This window comes from Crocuta crocuta, unplaced genomic scaffold (genome assembly GCF_008692635.1).
Source record: "Crocuta crocuta isolate KB4526 unplaced genomic scaffold, BGI_CrCroc_1.0 scaffold73, whole genome shotgun sequence".
Taxonomy (NCBI): Eukaryota; Metazoa; Chordata; class Mammalia; order Carnivora; family Hyaenidae; genus Crocuta; species Crocuta crocuta.
The window spans coordinates 1176687-1192050 of NW_027529443.1; the positions used below are offsets into that span (position 1 = coordinate 1176687).

Below are 15364 nucleotides of genomic sequence, written 5' to 3' on the forward strand. Positions count from 1 at the left end.
GTGGGGGGGTGGGGAGAAGGGGCAGAGGGAGAGAGAGAATCTTAAGCAGGCTCCATGCTAGGGGCTCGATTCTGCAACCCTGGGATTGTGACCTGAGCAGAAATCAAGAGTTGGACACTCAACTGACCAGCCACCCAGGTGCCCTCCATCTTAACCATTTTTGTCTGTGCATTTTTAAGTGCAGAAATCTAGTAGTCTTAAGTACATTCACCTTGTGCAACCGTTACCATCATCCACCTCCAGAATTCTTTGCATCTTCCAAAACTGAAACTCTCTACCCATTAAACAGTAACTTCCCATTCCCATTTCCCCCCAGCTCCCGGTAACCACCATTCTACCTTCTATCTCTTATGAACTTGGCTACTCCAGTACCTCATATCAGTGGAATCATACAGTATTTGTCTTTTTGTGCCTGGCTTATTTCACTCAGCATAATGTCCTCAAGGTTCATCCAGGTTGTAGCATGTATCATAACTTCCTTCCTTTTAAAGACTGAAAAATATTTCATTGTATGTATATAACACATTTTATCTATCCATTCATCTGTTGATGGACCATTGGGTTCCTTTCACCTTGTAGCCCTTGTGAATAATGCTGCTATGAACATGGGTATACAAATATCTCTTAGAGATTTTGCTTTCAATTATTTGAGGGTATATACTCCAAAAGTGGAATTGCTGGATAATATGGTAATTCTATTTTTAAAAGATTTTTATTTATTTATTTAAAATGCTTATTTTGGAGAGAGAGAAAAAGAGACAGAGCTCGAGCAGGGGAGGGGCAGAAAGAGAGGGAGACTGAGGATCTAAAGCAGCCTCCTACCTGTCAGCACAGAGCCCAATGTAGGGCTCAAACTCACAAACCATGAGATCATGACCTGAGCTTAAGTCAAACACTTAACTGACTGAGCCACCCAGGCACCCCAAGATTTTATTATTTTTTAAAGTAATCTCTACACCTAATATGGGGCTCAAACTCACAACCCCAAGATCAAGAGCCAGCCAGGCACCTCTGGTAATTCCATTTTTAATTTTTTGAAGAGCCACTATTCTGGTTGTACCACTTTAAATTCTCACTCACAGTGCAAAAGGGTTCCGATTTTTCCAATCTTGCTAACACTTACTTCCCTTTCTTCCTTTTTTTTAAAATAGTAGCCATCTTAATTGCTGTGAGGTGTATTCAATTGTGGTTTTCATTTGCATTTCCCTAATGATTAGTAATGTTTAGTATTTTTCATGTGTCTATTGGCCATTAGTATATCTTTGGAGAAAGATCTTCCAGTCCTTTGGCTATTTTTTAACCAGGATTTTTGTTGTTGTTGAGTCGTAAGAGCTCTTTATATATTCTGGATATTATTTAGTCTTTACCAAATACATGATTTTCAAATATCTCCTCCCGTTCCATGGGTTGATTTTCACTCTCTTGTGTCTTTGATGTGCAAAAATTTTTAATTTTTTAAAGTTTATTTATTTTCAGAGAGAAAGAGGGAGCATATGTGAGTGGGGGAGGGGTAGAGAGGGAGAGAGAATTCCAAGCAGGCTCTGTGCTGACAGTGAAGGGCCCTCGAACTCATCAACCATGAGATCACGACCTGATGTGAAACCAAGAGCTGGACACTTAACAATCTGAGCCACCCAGACGCTCTCAGTTTTAAATTTTGATGTAGTCCAACTTACCTATTTTTTTCTTTTGTTGTCTGTGCTTTTGGTGTCATAGCCAAGAAATCATTGCCAAATCCAATGTCATGAAGCTTTCCTCACGTTTTCTTCTAAGACTTTTATAGTTTCAGCTCTTACATTTACTTCTTTGGTGCATTTTGAATTAACTTTTACATATGGTGTAAGGTAAGGGTTTAACTTCATCCTTTCACATGTGGGTATCTAGTTTTTCCAACACCATTTGTTGAAAAGACTAGCTTTTCTTCAGTGAATGGTCTTGGTACCCTTGTTGAATATTATTTTACCATTTAGGAAAGGGTTTGGGGTTATAAACTTTTGAGAAGGGGAGTGGTACAGGAATGACCTGGTGTCTGTCTTAGAGCCTCAGGAGAGTTGAATATTAAGATCTTATTTCAAGGAGCATTTATTTGCGGAGCGCACTGCACACATTTATCTGTGTGCTCAGTGCACACTGGACTCATGTTTTCCCACACTTTGCCTCTTCAGCTTCCCATTCAACCAGTGACGTAGGTAGATGAACCCCTTTAACAAACTTGGCTCCCCAAAGGAGCACGGTTACAAAGTTAGGATTTGTATCCAGGGCTCTCGGCTCCATGCGTCCCATTATTTCAGGTGTCCTCATCTCTAAAATATGGGCCGGAGTGAAATAAGATGGTCTCTATTGAGCAGCCCTGCAGCTATAGTATCCTATGCATTAAGGGGTCGCTAAAATCAGAGGCCAAGCGTGCAGTGTAGACGTTAGGTCCGCGTAGAAGAGCTGAGCGAAGACAGCCCATAAGGCCAGAGTCCTAGGACTGGAGTCCCGCCCCCGGGCGGACCCCAAATTCTTACCCGGAACCTGGGTGCGGCTGGGCTGTGCGACTGGCGCGGGTGGGGGACCAGCAACAGAAAAATGCCTGCGACGCGACTGTCGTTGAAATGTCCCCCAGCGTCTCCGGAGTAAGGCTTTCCGGTTCTAACAACGTCCCTGGAGTCAGCGCCTTTGCCTGTCTCCCGGTTACGCACCCACCTCGGAGTAGTTTCGTCTCCGTTGCCCCTTCCTGGCCTTTCCTCTTGGTACGCCCCCGCCCAGACCGGGAGAGGCCGGGCGGCCGCCAGCGTGGACACTGCGCATGCGAATCCCCACCGCGCGGGTGGGGGTGGGTGGGGGGGAGCCCAGACCCCGCCCCTTCGCTGCTCCACGCGTGACGTCGCGGGGGGCGCCGGCCTCCGCCCGGCTGCGAGCGGTGAGAGCTAGCGGCAGGCGGGCCCGACGCCGCAAGACCGGGAAAGGGATGTTGCGGGTGTTGAGTTCCTGCAGGAGGGGCTTGGGGCGGGAGGAGGGGAGGCCCTGGGGCACCACCAGCCGCTGACCTCAGGCTCTGCCCTCCCCCTTCGTGCTTTCTTCCTCTTTCCAGATGTGCCGGGACGGGAGGCAGGGCAGGGGCTGGGCATTTGTGACACCTGTATTTCCCTGGAGCCCCCCTTCTCCCCCCCCCCACTATGTTTATCCCGCCTTCCAGATGTTCCTTTTCATAAGACTGTCGCTTCTCGCTTGGGAAAGGGCACTCCTTCTACCTGGAAGAAGAAAACGGGTTTCAGACCTTGGCCCTGCCCCTCCTCTGTTAAAGTCCCGGAACCTCAGTTTCCACCACAGTGTTTTTTTGCCTTGCTTCACCTAGTTTTTAAGATCAGTATGACACAGAGAAATAGAAAGGAAATGGACATTTGTTGAGTCTCTGCAAGGCCCGAGTACTATGCAAACTGCTTTAGCTGTCACGTTTAGTCCTCATTATTTGGTGTTCTTAGAACGCAGATCCTTAAGCTCACAAAGGTTAACTGGTTTTTCTCTGGATTTTTCACTTAGCCAGCGAGTGGCAGAGGATTCAGACTGACCGTTTTGCTCCAAAGTGGAGTGCTTTTCATCAGACACTTCCTTTGTCTAGGCTATTGGCTGGAACTGTTCTTCAGCCAAACCCTAGCCCCGGAACAGCTGCTTCCTCAATTTCTCCCCTTGAGAATTCTCCATTTGGGTTCCTTTTTCGAGCACAGTGTGCTCTGCTTTGCTTCTGCATTGATTACATCAGAGATGAAATAGAGCAGACATTTTTTTTGAGTGGTGCATGGCGATGAACACTTGGGAATCAAGAGCCTTGGGTTCTTGTCCTGGCTCTGGCACTAACTGGCTGTGTGGCCTCGAGCAAGTCCCTTGTCTTTTCAGTGCTTTAGCTTCCCTTTGAATAAAATGGGTAAGTGCCTTCTGACTCTCAGGCTCTTGTCCAGTTCTTCCTTCCTGTCCTCCAGCAGGCTCTCCGTGGAGGCCCGGACCCCTCTCCTCCCCATGGGCAGCTGCCAGGCAGGGCACAACCTGCATCTCTGTCTGGCCCACCACCCACCTCTGGTCTGTGCCACTTTGATCCTGCTGCTTCTTGGCCTTTCGGGCCTGGGCCTTGGCAGCTTCCTTCTCACCCACAGGACTGGCCTGCGCAGCCCTGACATCCCTCAGGTGAGTACCTTCTTCATCCTTTCCATACTGGCCTGCTCATGCTGCTAATCTCTCCCCTCTCACCTCTCTCTCATCTTTCTTTTGCACATAGGACTGGGTCTCTTTCCTGAGATCTTTTGGCCAGCTGACCCTGTGCCCTGTGAATGGGACAGTCACAGGGAAGTGGCGTGGGTCTCAAGTCGTAGGCTTACTGACCACCTTGAACTTCGGAGATGGTCCAGACAGGAACAAGACCCAGACATTCCAAACCCAGGTCTCGGGTAGTCATTTGGGATTGAAAGGTGAGATCAAGGAGGACTATGGGCTGGGCATCAGAACACTTCGGGGTGGGCCCTGTCTCTGACCTTCCCAACCTGGTGACCCTGGGTCACTTCTGCTGTAGTAAGGACTAGATACTTTCATACTTCCAGTGAACAGGTGTTTTCTTTTTCTCCTTCCAGCTCTGACATTCTTCTTTCTTCTCCTCCTCCCTTTTCTCCCTTTTCTTCTTCTTCTTTTTTTTTTTTTTGAGAGAGAGCCCGAATATGAGCAGCGGGAGGGGGCAGAGGGAGAGAGAGAAAATCCTAAGTAGCCTCTAACACAGAGAGCACAGAGCCTGACTTGGGGCTCAATCCCATGACCCTGGAATCATGACCTGAGCTGAAATCAAGTCAGACTGAGCCACCGAGGCACCGCTGAGGTTCTTTGGTTCCATCCTGGGGGGTATAATGAGATGAGATAGATTTGACCTACTGTTTTTTTCTTATCCCTCTTCATCTCTACTGCTTTCTCCTCTTAGAGGCACCTTCTTTTTCCTCAGGGATATTCAAGAAGCATGTCCTGTTCAATTAGGCAAGTGTCCTAAGTGCCTGCTCTGTTCTTACCACAGCTCTATGTGCTATGGAGGATACAGAAAAAATTAGGCATCTCCATTTCCATAGAGCTTAGAGTCGTCTGGGAAAATGATGAGAGAGAGAGAGTCCGTTGATTCCTGCATGAGATTTGACCTCAGGTTCTTTGCCTGAAACTGGGGAGATGGAAAGGGAGGGGAGAAAGGTAGAACTCTCCGGCTTCTGAGGTCCTTTTCAACCCTATCATTCTAAGATTCTCTTGTGAATTACATATGTATATGAGTGTGTCACGGGGGGAGGTCTGATATGTACAGACTTGGGGTAATATTTCCTGTGCTCTTTATTTTCTAAATATATCCACGAGAGCTTTGTTGAGATAGGATCACCATCAAACTCACACATTTAAAATGTATAATTAAATTGCTTTTCGCATATTCACAAAAGTGGGCAGCTATCATCACAATCAATTTTAGAACATATTCATTCCCTCAAAAAGAAATCCTATACCCATTATCAGTCACTCCTCTTTTCCTCCTAACCTCCCAGACCCAGGCAACTACTTTCTTTTCCTGTAGATTCGCTTATTCTGAACATTTCATACAGTATGTGGTCTTTTGTGATCTGGCTTCTTTCAGCCAGCGTGTGTTCAAGGTTCATCCATGTCATAGCACTTATCAGTACTTCATGTTTTTATTGCTGAATAGCATTCGTTGTATGAATAGACCACATTTCATTTATCCATTCACCAGCTGATTGACATTTGGATTGTTTCTACTTTTTGACTATTATGAACAATGCCACTGTGAACATTCACATACAAGGTTTTGTGAGATCATAATTTTCATTTCTCTTGGGTGAAATGAACTACCAAGGAGTGGAATTGCTGGATCATATGGTAACTCTACGTTTAATCATTTTTTTAATGTTAATTTTTATTAGCATGACCAGGGGAGGGGCAGAGAGAGGAGAGAGAGAATCCCAAGCAGGCTGCATTCTCAGCTTGGAGCCTGACAGAGGACTTGATCTCACGACTCTGTGATCATGACCTGAGCTGAAATCAAGAGTCAGACCCTTAACGGATTGAGCCACCGAGGCACTCTCATTTAAACAGCTGCCAGGCTATTTTCCAAAGTGCCTGCACCATTTTGTATTCCTCCCAGTAGTGAATGAGAATTCCAATTTCTCCGCATCCTCACCAGCATTTGTTATTGTCTTTTTTATTCTGGCCATTCTAGGCAGTGGGAAGTAGTATCTCACTGTGGTTCCTTTTTTTTTTTTTTTTAATTATTTCTTTTTGGGAGAGAGAGAGACCGAACATGAGCAAGGGAAGGGCAGAGAGAGGGAGATACAGAATCGGAAGAAGCCTCCAGGCTCTGAGCTGTCAGCACAGAGCCCAACACAGGGCTCGAACTCACAAACTGTGAGATTATGACCTGAGCCGAGGTTGGATGCTTAACTGACTGAGCCACCCAGGCGCCCCTCACTGTGGTTCTGATTGGCATGACTAATGATACTGAACATTTCTTCTTTTTCTTTTTTTTTAATATTTGTTTATTTTTCGAGAGAGAAAGGGAGAGACTGTGAGCAGGGAAGGGGCAGAGAGAGAGGGAGACACAGAATCTGAAGCAGGCTCCAGGCTCTGAGCTGTCAGCACAGAGCCCGACGTGGGGCTCAAACTCATGGATCGTGAGATCATGACATGGGCTGAAGTCAGACACTAAACTGACTGAGCCACCCAGATGCCCTTGAACATTTTTTTTTCATGCACTTATTGGTCATTTGTCTATCTTCTTTGGAGAAAAGTATATTCAGAGTTTGCTTTTGAAAGAAATTGGATAATTTGTCTTTTAATTGTTGAGTACTGAGAGTTCTTTATATTTTCTAGATACAAGTCTCTTATCTAAGGTATGATTTGCAAATATTTTCTCCCATTCTCTGGGTTGTCTTTTCATTTTGTTGATGGTGTTCTTTGAAGCACAAAGGTTTTAATTTTGATGAAATACAGTTTATCTATTGTTTCTTTTGTTGCTTGTGCTTAGTTTCTTGGTTTAGCAGGCTTTGCCTAACTCAAGCTCACTAAGATTGACTCCTGTACTTTCTACTAAAGTTTTATAGTTTTGACTCTTATATTTTGCTCTATGATCCATTTTTTAGTTAATTTTTGTGAACAGTGTGAGGATGGATCCAATTTCAATGTTTGCAAGTAACTATTCAGTTGTCCCAACATGTTTTGTTGAAAAGAGTATTCTCTTTCAATAATTTTGGCACTCGCATTGAAAATCAGCTGAGCATGGATGTATATACAGGTTTTCTTCCTGGACTCTCAGTTCTCGTCCATTGATCTTTACGTCTATCCTTATGTTAGCAGGAGACTCTTAATTACTATAGCTTTGTATTAAGTTTGAAATCTGAAAATTCCCATCTGCGGGGTGCCTGGGTGGCTCAGTCGGTTAATCTTCCAACTTCAGCTCAGGTCATGATCTCACAGTCTGAGTTCGAGCCCCGTGTAAGGCTCTGTGCTGACAGCTCAGAGCCTGGAGCCTGCTTCAGATTCTGTGTCGCCCTCTCTCTCTGCTTCTCCCTGCCTCACTCTCTGTCTCTCTCTCTATGAAAAATGAATAAACCTTAAAAGAAAGAAAGAAAATGTGAGTCCTCCAACTTTTTTTAAATTAATTTTTAAAAAATTTATATCCAAGTTAGCATATAGTGCAACAGTGATTTCAGGAGTAGATTCCTTAATGTCCCTTACCCGTTTAGCCTATCCCCAACTTTGTTCTTCTTTTGAAAAATTGTTGTTATTCCAGATCCCTTTAATTACCATGAATTTTAGGATCAACTTCTCCAGTTCTGTTTTTGCAAACAAGCCCATGTTCTTTTTATAATGATTAGAACCAAAATAATATCATGAAAGATTACTCTGGACAAATTAAACTATAACCCACCTGTGATTGCATCATCTAAGCAATAATTATTGAGCACCTACTGTGTAGCAAGCATGGGGAACATAGAGACATGGAAGACATGGGTCCTTGCCCCAAGCTGCTTACAGTCTAGCAAGGATACAGACATAAACAGAAGTAAATACCTTTCTTTTCTTTCCTTTTAATTTTTATTTGAGAGAGACCAAAAGCATGGGCACAAGTGGGGGAGGGGCAAAGGGAGAGAAAGAGAATCTCAAGCAGGCTCCGTGCTGAGCGGAGTTGGGGCTCAATTCCACAACCCTGGGATCATGATCCGAGCTGATGTCAAGAATCAGATGCTCAACTGACAGAGCCACTCAGGCTCCCCAGAGTAAATACCTTTCAATGTGTGAACTAGCACACAAGGTACAGTGGGAATAGTCAGGCGCCTGTCTAGCAGGGATAGTGAAGACAGGCTTTTTCAAGGATTCAGTGCCTGAGCTGAGGTTTAAGGGAGGTTTAGGGGTGTGCTCTTTCAGCCAGAGGGACAAGCATATACAAAAGGATGCAGATGGGGACCATAGTGGCATGTTTGAGAACTTCAAGGGGTTCATTTTGGTGCAGGGAAGGAATATTGAGTGAGTGGCAAGAGATGGACTCGAAGAAGCAGACAGAATCCTATGGAGAGGGTCTTGTGTGCCAAGGCCAGGTAGTTGAACTTTATTTTTTTTTTTTTAATTTTCTTTTTTTTTTTTTTCTAGGAGAGACAGAGAGAGAGACAGCGTGAGCAGGGGAGGGTCAGAGAGAGAGTCACAGACTGAAACAGGCTCCAGGCTCTGAGCTGGCAGTCAGCACAGAGCCCGACACGGGGCTCGAACCCACGAACCACGAGATCATGACCTAAGCGAAAGTCGGACGCTTAACCGACTAAGCCACCCAGGCGCCCCCAGGTAGTTGAACTTTAGTACGTTGGGCAAACTCACAGATTTAGTCAGGAAAATAGTAGGGTTTTGTTGTTGTTGTTGTTCTTTTAAAAAGATCACACTCTGTGGACTGATTGTTTGGTAGGAAAGCATCCAGATGGAGGAAGACCAGTTAGGAGGTGGTTGCAATTGAAAGATGATGAGAAGGGGCACCTGGCTGGCTCAGTTGGTGGAGTGTGCGACTCTTGATCTCAGGGTTGCAAGTTCAAGCCCCACGTTGGGTGTAGAAATAACTTTAAAGAAATAAAATTTTTGGGAAAAAAAAAAAAGATGATGAGAAAAACTGAGCTAAAACAATCCTGTAAAAAACAGGGACTGATCTGAGAGACATTGGCAATGTGGGATTGACAGGACTTTGGTGATTAATTCGATCTGGAAAACATTGAAAAGGGGGCATTCTCTTAGAAACTTTTACATGTACATTTCTCAGTTCTCATTATGATATATATACTGGTTTCTATTTCTCTTTTGTCCCTTATGACATCATTTTTTTTCTTACTGCTTGGCCTGAATGTTCTTATTTTAATGGATGTAAGATGATCCATTAAGTGCTTAGGCCATCATTTGTAATGCTTTTCCTGGTGTTAAACATCTCTACTGTTTCTTATTTTTTGGCATTTTTTTGTGAAATCACAATAAACATCTTGGTATACTTGGCATTTTTCTTTCTTTTTTTTTTTTTTTAAATTTTTTTTAATGTTTTATTTATTTCTAGGAGAGAGAGAGAGACAGCGTGAGCAGGAGAGGGTCAGAGAGAGAGGGAGTCACAGACTCTGAAACAGGCTCCAGGCTCTGAGCTGGCAGTCAGCACAGAGCCTGACGCGGGGCTCGAACCCACGAACCGCGAGATCATGACCTAAGCGAAAGTCGGACGCCTAACCGACTAAGCCACCCAGGCGCCCCTCTTTCTTTCCTTAGGATTAGTTTCTACAAGTGGGATGACTGAGTTCAAGAATATGGATCTTTTTGGGGCGCCTGGCTGGCTTAGTCAGCATCCGACTTTCGCTTAGGTCATGATCTCGCGGTTCGTGGGTTCGAGCCCCGCGTCAGGCTCTGTGCTGACTGCCAGCTCAGAGCCTGGAGCCTGTTTCAGAGTCTGTGACTCCCTCTCTCTCTGACCCTCCCCTGTTCATGCTGTCTCTCTCTCTCCTAGAATTACATAAAACATTAAAAAAAAAAAAAAAAGAATATGGATCTTTTTTTAATAGACAAATTCATTTTGTTGTGGATTCAGAGCACATAGAAGTATACAAAGCACGTGTAAAAATCTTCCTCACCTCAGGGTGCTTGGTGGCTCAGTTGGTTCAGTGACCAACTGCAGCTCAAGTCATGATCTCACAGATCCTGGGTTTGAGCCCCCCCATAGGGCTGTATGCTGTCGGCACAGAGCCTGCTTCAGATCCTCCATCTTCCTCTCTCTCTGTTCCTCCCCCATGCCTCCTCTCTCTTTCTCTCTCTCTCTCTCTCTCTGAAAAACAAAACAAAAAAATTCTCCTCAGTCCACAGTTTGATGGGCATCTTCTCAGTCCCTCTCTGTACCCATTTAAACTTGCGACAGATACAGCCAAATTGTCTTTTTCTAAAAGATGTTACTCATAGAAAGTACCCATTTCCTCATGTCTTCAGCAACTCTTGTTATTATCAGTCTTTAATTTTTACCAATTTAATGAGCAAAGGAATTACCCAATTGTTTTAATAATACTTTCTCCTGATTGTTAGTGAGGTTGAACATCTTATAGGTTTATTGGCCATTTTCGTGCCTCCATAAACTTCCTGTTCATACCCTTTGCTCATTTTACTTTTAAGTTATTTGTCTTGGAGTTTTGCAGAAAAAAAGAAAAGAAAAAATTATTTGCTTTACCTTCTTGATTTTTAGAAGATCCTTATACATTCTGATAGTAGACCTTTTTGCCAGTTAAACATAGGTATTTTCATCCATTCTGTTACTTTTTTTTAAGTTCTCTTTCATTGCAGAGAAGCCTTTAACTGTTAATGAGGTTGAGTTTATTGCTCTCATTCTTTACTCAGGCTTTTAGGTCTTGTATTTTTTTTAGGAAGGCCTTCCCCACTTTAAAATTAGAAAATACTCTTCAATGTTTTTTTTGGGTTTTGTTTTGTTTAGTTTATTTGTATAGGTGTTTAGCACATCTAGCCTCTACTTAGTGTGAGATGTGTCTAACTTTTTTTTTTCTCCAAATGGAAATTATTCCAAGGCCATTCATTGACTAAATAGGCCATCCTTTTCCCACTAATCTGAAATGGGGTGTGAGCTTTTTAATGGATTTTGGGACCTAGTAGAAAGTTTCTTAAGAAGGACAAACTAGTTTATACAGACTGACATTGTTAATGTGTGTCGGCCCCAGGGTCACTGCAACTTTGTGAGTATTGGTATGATTGTTTTATTGATTGTAAGCTAACTTAACTTTGTGTTTATATTGGTACACAGTTATTGTCATTTCTTGATGACACAGTGATGGCATAGAGCACTTGATCGAATAGCCTCAATGCCAAAACACCTTAGGCATTAGAAATGAATGTAAGTCTGAAGATGGATGGCTTCCGGCCCTCCGACCCTCCATTTTCTTCCACCGCCTCTCCTGTGCGTCTCCTAGGACCTTCTGCAGGAGAGGTGGTCCTCATTACAGCCAGGGTGACCACAGAGAGGACCCCGGGAACCTGCCTGTATTTTAGAGCTGCTCCGGGAATCCTGCCCTCCAGCCAGCCACCCATATCCTGCTCAGAGGAAGGAGCAGGAAATGCCACCTTGAGCCCTAGGATGGCCGAGGAGTGTGTCAGGGTCTGGAGCCACGAAGGCCTTGTGCTCACCAAGCTGCTCACCTCGGTAAGAACCTCAGGTTGTTGGGGTTTCGTAGACTCCCATGCAGAATGCTGTGTCTTGAAGTCTCTTGGAGGCTATTTTACCTAATAGAAAAAGGGATCGGCTCTAGAATTCTGCCTCAGAGGGTGTGTGACCTTGAGCAATCATCTGAGCCTCTCTGAGCCTCAGCTTCTTCATCTGTAAAATGGAAAACATGGTATTATCTCTTGATTCCAACAAATAAAGATGAACGAGAATTAATGTCAAGTGCCCAGGTCAATGCCTGGTACATAACAGCGACTGGGTAAACGACAGCTATTACTATTAACTTGTCTTTAAACAGAATAAAGGAATTCAGAAGCTGTAAGAAGAGGCAGAATGGGCTAATTGCTATCAGAGAGATGTGAGCAAAGTGTTATTCAAACATGGGATAAGGAGCAGTTAACCCTAACTTGAACATTTATGGAGAGCGCTTCACAGAGAAGGTGGCTTTTAAGAAAAGGTATTGTGTATAGTAGTTTATGATGTACAAAGTGCTTTCAGGTTCATTATCTCATTTGATCTTAAAATAGCCTTTTGAGGTAGCTGTTATTATCCTATTTTACAGATGAGGAAACAGGCTTAGAGAGAGGGAGTGAGTTGGCCAAGGCCACACGACTGGTTAAGTGGCAGACACAGGATTGCAACCTATGCCTTCTGACTGCAGTCACAGGCTTTTTCTCCCCTTTCAGGGTGACCCTTGAAGAGGAGGAAGATGTGGGCAGGGAATGCAATAGAGGGGGTTCGGGAGAGGGGAAATACATTCCAGGCCAAAGGGCCAGCACAAACACAGGCCTAGAGATTGAAAAATGTTCGGCCTTCGAGGGCGCTCCATGATGAGGGGCTTAGAAAGGACTGAGGGGAAGAGATAGAAGAGATGCAGGGGCCTTATTATGAGGTACCACGATGCCTAAAATGCTACAACTTGACACTGCAGGCCATGGGGTCCAGTGGTGCTGGGTGGAAGAGACTGAGTGGAGAAGAGAGAGCAGTTAGGAGGCTACTGTGTACTCTTTCCTCACACTTGCGAAGACCCTGGGGAGGAACATCACCTGGGAGTTCAGAATCAGAGAAAAAACTGCTTACCAGACCTGGCCCTGCTTGAGCATATTTCCAATGTGGATGGTAGTGAACGTTCCTGTCTCATGGAGACATAAGGGGGCTCACTTAAATGGCTGGGCAAGAAAGCAGTTTGTGGACCATCGAGACAACTAGCTTATACAGAAATTACATTTTCTTTTTGGGTTCTCCTTCTCTCTTGGATGTAGAGAGCCCTCTCCCCCATGAGGGCTTCTCTCTCTAGTTCATGGCCTGGGGATAAGATGTCTTCCCAGGGGAGGATTCTCCGCCCTCCCTCTCTCATTCATTCCTCCTTCCCTCCCTGTGCCCATCCTTAGGAGGAGCTGGCTCTGTGTGGCTCCAGACTGTTTGTTTTGGGCTCCTTCCTGCTTCTCTTCTGTGGCCTTCTCTGCTGTCTCACTGCTACGTGCTTCCACCCACGCCGGGAGTCCCACTGGTCTCGAACCCGGCTCTGAGGGCGCTGGCCTAGTTCCCATCTTGTTCTCAGGTAAGGTGCTTTGCCCCAGTCCTTTGGGAGTAGGGGATGGAGTAGGGGTGGCAATTAGAACATAGATAGAGCCATTCCTTAATAATACGGTTTGGTTTTACTTATTTTTGAACTCGACGTAGACGGAATCATACATATTCTTTTGTGACTGACTTCTTTCAGTTAACTTTCTGATTTTTAAGATTCATCCATAACTGAAGTTCACATCCACGTTTTTTGGGCAACAGTGGGAGTCGAGAGGGTTCAAATTTGATGATGCATCCTGGATGTGAATTATGGTTGTCTTGCTTTTTTTCCTGACATCCTGATACCCATTTTTATAATGCAAATTTTGTAAAGCACCTCTTGAACAGCTCAGAAGGATTGGTGATGCCCATTTACAGGGACGTACTATGTGCCTAAGCATTTTACATACACCTTCTATCAGCCTTCACTGCATTTAGAAAAAGTTGATTCTGCAAATCAGGATCTTTGGAGGAACACACCTCACAAAGGTAGCAGTGGGTGGGGGCCATATTGGCTAACCAGTTAATGTGTCAGCTCATTAAAGAAAAACAATGTTTCTGCAAAAAAAAGTCTCACTGTCAGGTGTATCTCATAATATGAGAGTTATCTGTTGTGCATCCAGCTCTTTTTTTAAACATTTATTTTTGAGAGATAGAGTGTGAGCAGGAGAGGGCAGAGAGAGAGGAGGACAGAATCTGAAGCAGGCTCCAGGTTCCCCAAGCTGTCAGCCCAGAGCCCGGCACAGGGCTTGAACTCACAAACCATGAGATTATGACCTGAGCTGAAGTCGGCTGCTTAACCGACTGAGCCACCTGGGCGCCACACAGCCAGCTCTTAAACCATTCTCAGTTTCAACAAATGGCTGCTGTGCCCTAGGAAATAACCATGGGAGAAGTGACGATGGCTCAAGCCCAGGGAGCGGCTCTGGCCAAAGGAACTAGATGCTCAAGATCAACTTTGCTTATTTTGCTCAGGACTAGGCATCACTGCCCTCTCCACCTGACTGGGATAGGAGATGGTGGAACTCTCTTGGCCTTTTTTAGATCTGAGTGGACTGGGAAAGGAAGCCTCTCTGGCTCCTGGCAGATCCTGGGGTCCTGAAGCCACCCACCCCAGTCAGGAGAAGCGCTTGTACCTATCTCTAGTTGCCATTTCCTCCGTTCCTGACTCTGCAGCATCCCAGCGCTTCCCCCAAGGGCCTTCTGATCTGCCCTGGTTTTTAATTTTCTTTTTCTCCAGGTGTGAATCAACTTCTCTGGCCTTTGTTCTGAGTTGGAAGAGATGTTACAAAAAATGGAGAGCTGGAATGTGGGGGGAAATAAAAGGCTTTTTTTGCCCAATGTTGCCCAGGGTGTTTATTGGGGATTGGATTGAGGTGGGAATTTCAGGGCAGACAGGGTTGGGGGACTTGACTTTGCTGAATCCTCAGTTTGTGACTTGTCTTTGGAAAATACCTTTTATCCCAGCTCTGCCACTCTGTCTTGTTTTCTTCTATGAAATAAAGTTGATAGCTCCTACCAGTTGAGAGAATTAGGTGGATATGGTCATGGAAATGCTTTGACATAAATGCTTTGTGACCTTGGGCAGGTCATGCAATTGTGAAATGCCTGCTTCCTGAAGGGATCTGACAGATTGAGTTTTCCTAGCAAAGATTCCTCGAACTTAGGAGCCCATGTCCTGGCTGTATGGTTACTAGCCAGAGCAGTCCATTTTCCCGCCTTTTCCGAGCCCAGCAAGCCTCCCTCCCTTGCCCCTCCCAACAGCTACCCTATACGCAGGCGCAGATCACGGCTTCTTCTTTCCTTCCACTCGCGCCCCCTCAAAGCTTCCCCTAGCAACAAGCTCGGGCTCTGCGCTGAGGAGGGGCGAGCGCATGCGCCGCAGCCCTCTCCACCGCCAGTTGTCGGACTGCGCGCTGAGCTCCTCCCCCTGCAAGCCTAGCCCTACTCCCCGCCTCCTCCCGTCCAAAGGTCCGCGTGGCGGAGCGCGCGCGCACTCTGCCTTGGTGGCTGCCCATCTCCCTGGCCGCGGCAGTAAGGATAGGGGGGCGGGGCTAT

The 15364-nt window shown here is 45.2% G+C and overlaps 1 protein-coding gene and 1 long non-coding RNA gene across 4 annotated transcripts in view; one reads left to right on the forward strand and one right to left on the reverse strand.

Moving 5' to 3' along the window:
- Positions 1-2725, reverse strand: part of LOC144228550 (uncharacterized) — a 32573-nt gene extending 29848 nt beyond the window's left edge. The window contains exon 1 of the long non-coding RNA XR_013334219.1: positions 2511-2725. This is a non-coding gene — a long non-coding RNA (uncharacterized LOC144228550). The remainder of the gene's footprint in view (positions 1-2510) is intronic.
- Positions 2726-2819: 94 nt separating this feature from the next.
- On the forward strand, positions 2820-14647 carry TMEM219 (transmembrane protein 219). 3 transcript variants are annotated; one of them, XM_077760396.1, is made up of 6 exons: positions 2820-2905; positions 3963-4164; positions 4256-4445; positions 11490-11719; positions 13132-13301; positions 14547-14647. In XM_077760396.1, exons 2-5 carry the CDS (start codon positions 4000-4002, stop codon positions 13267-13269), a joined length of 723 nt encoding a protein of 240 aa, XP_077616522.1. In that variant the 5' UTR covers positions 2820-2905; positions 3963-3999; the 3' UTR covers positions 13270-13301; positions 14547-14647. The 3 variants fall into 3 exon arrangements, with proteins under 3 accessions (XP_077616522.1, XP_077616521.1, XP_077616520.1); XM_077760395.1 differs by having other exon boundaries at positions 2822-2905; positions 3966-4164; XM_077760394.1 differs by lacking the exon at positions 2820-2905 and having other exon boundaries at positions 2951-4164.
- The last annotated feature ends 717 nt before the right edge of the window (positions 14648-15364 follow it).

Bases quoted from the DNA above. Each gene is read 5' to 3' on its own strand.
- TMEM219 (XM_077760394.1), top strand. From the start codon at position 3,904: ATGGGTAAGTGCCTTCTGACTCTCAGGCTCTTGTCCAGTTCTTCCTTC. The intron at 4,165-4,255 runs GTGAGTACCTTC...TTTTGCACATAG, and splicing joins GCAGCCCTGACATCCCTCAG to GACTGGGTCTCTTTCCTGAG. The intron at 11,720-13,131 runs GTAAGAACCTCA...GCCCATCCTTAG, and splicing joins TCACCAAGCTGCTCACCTCG to GAGGAGCTGGCTCTGTGTGG.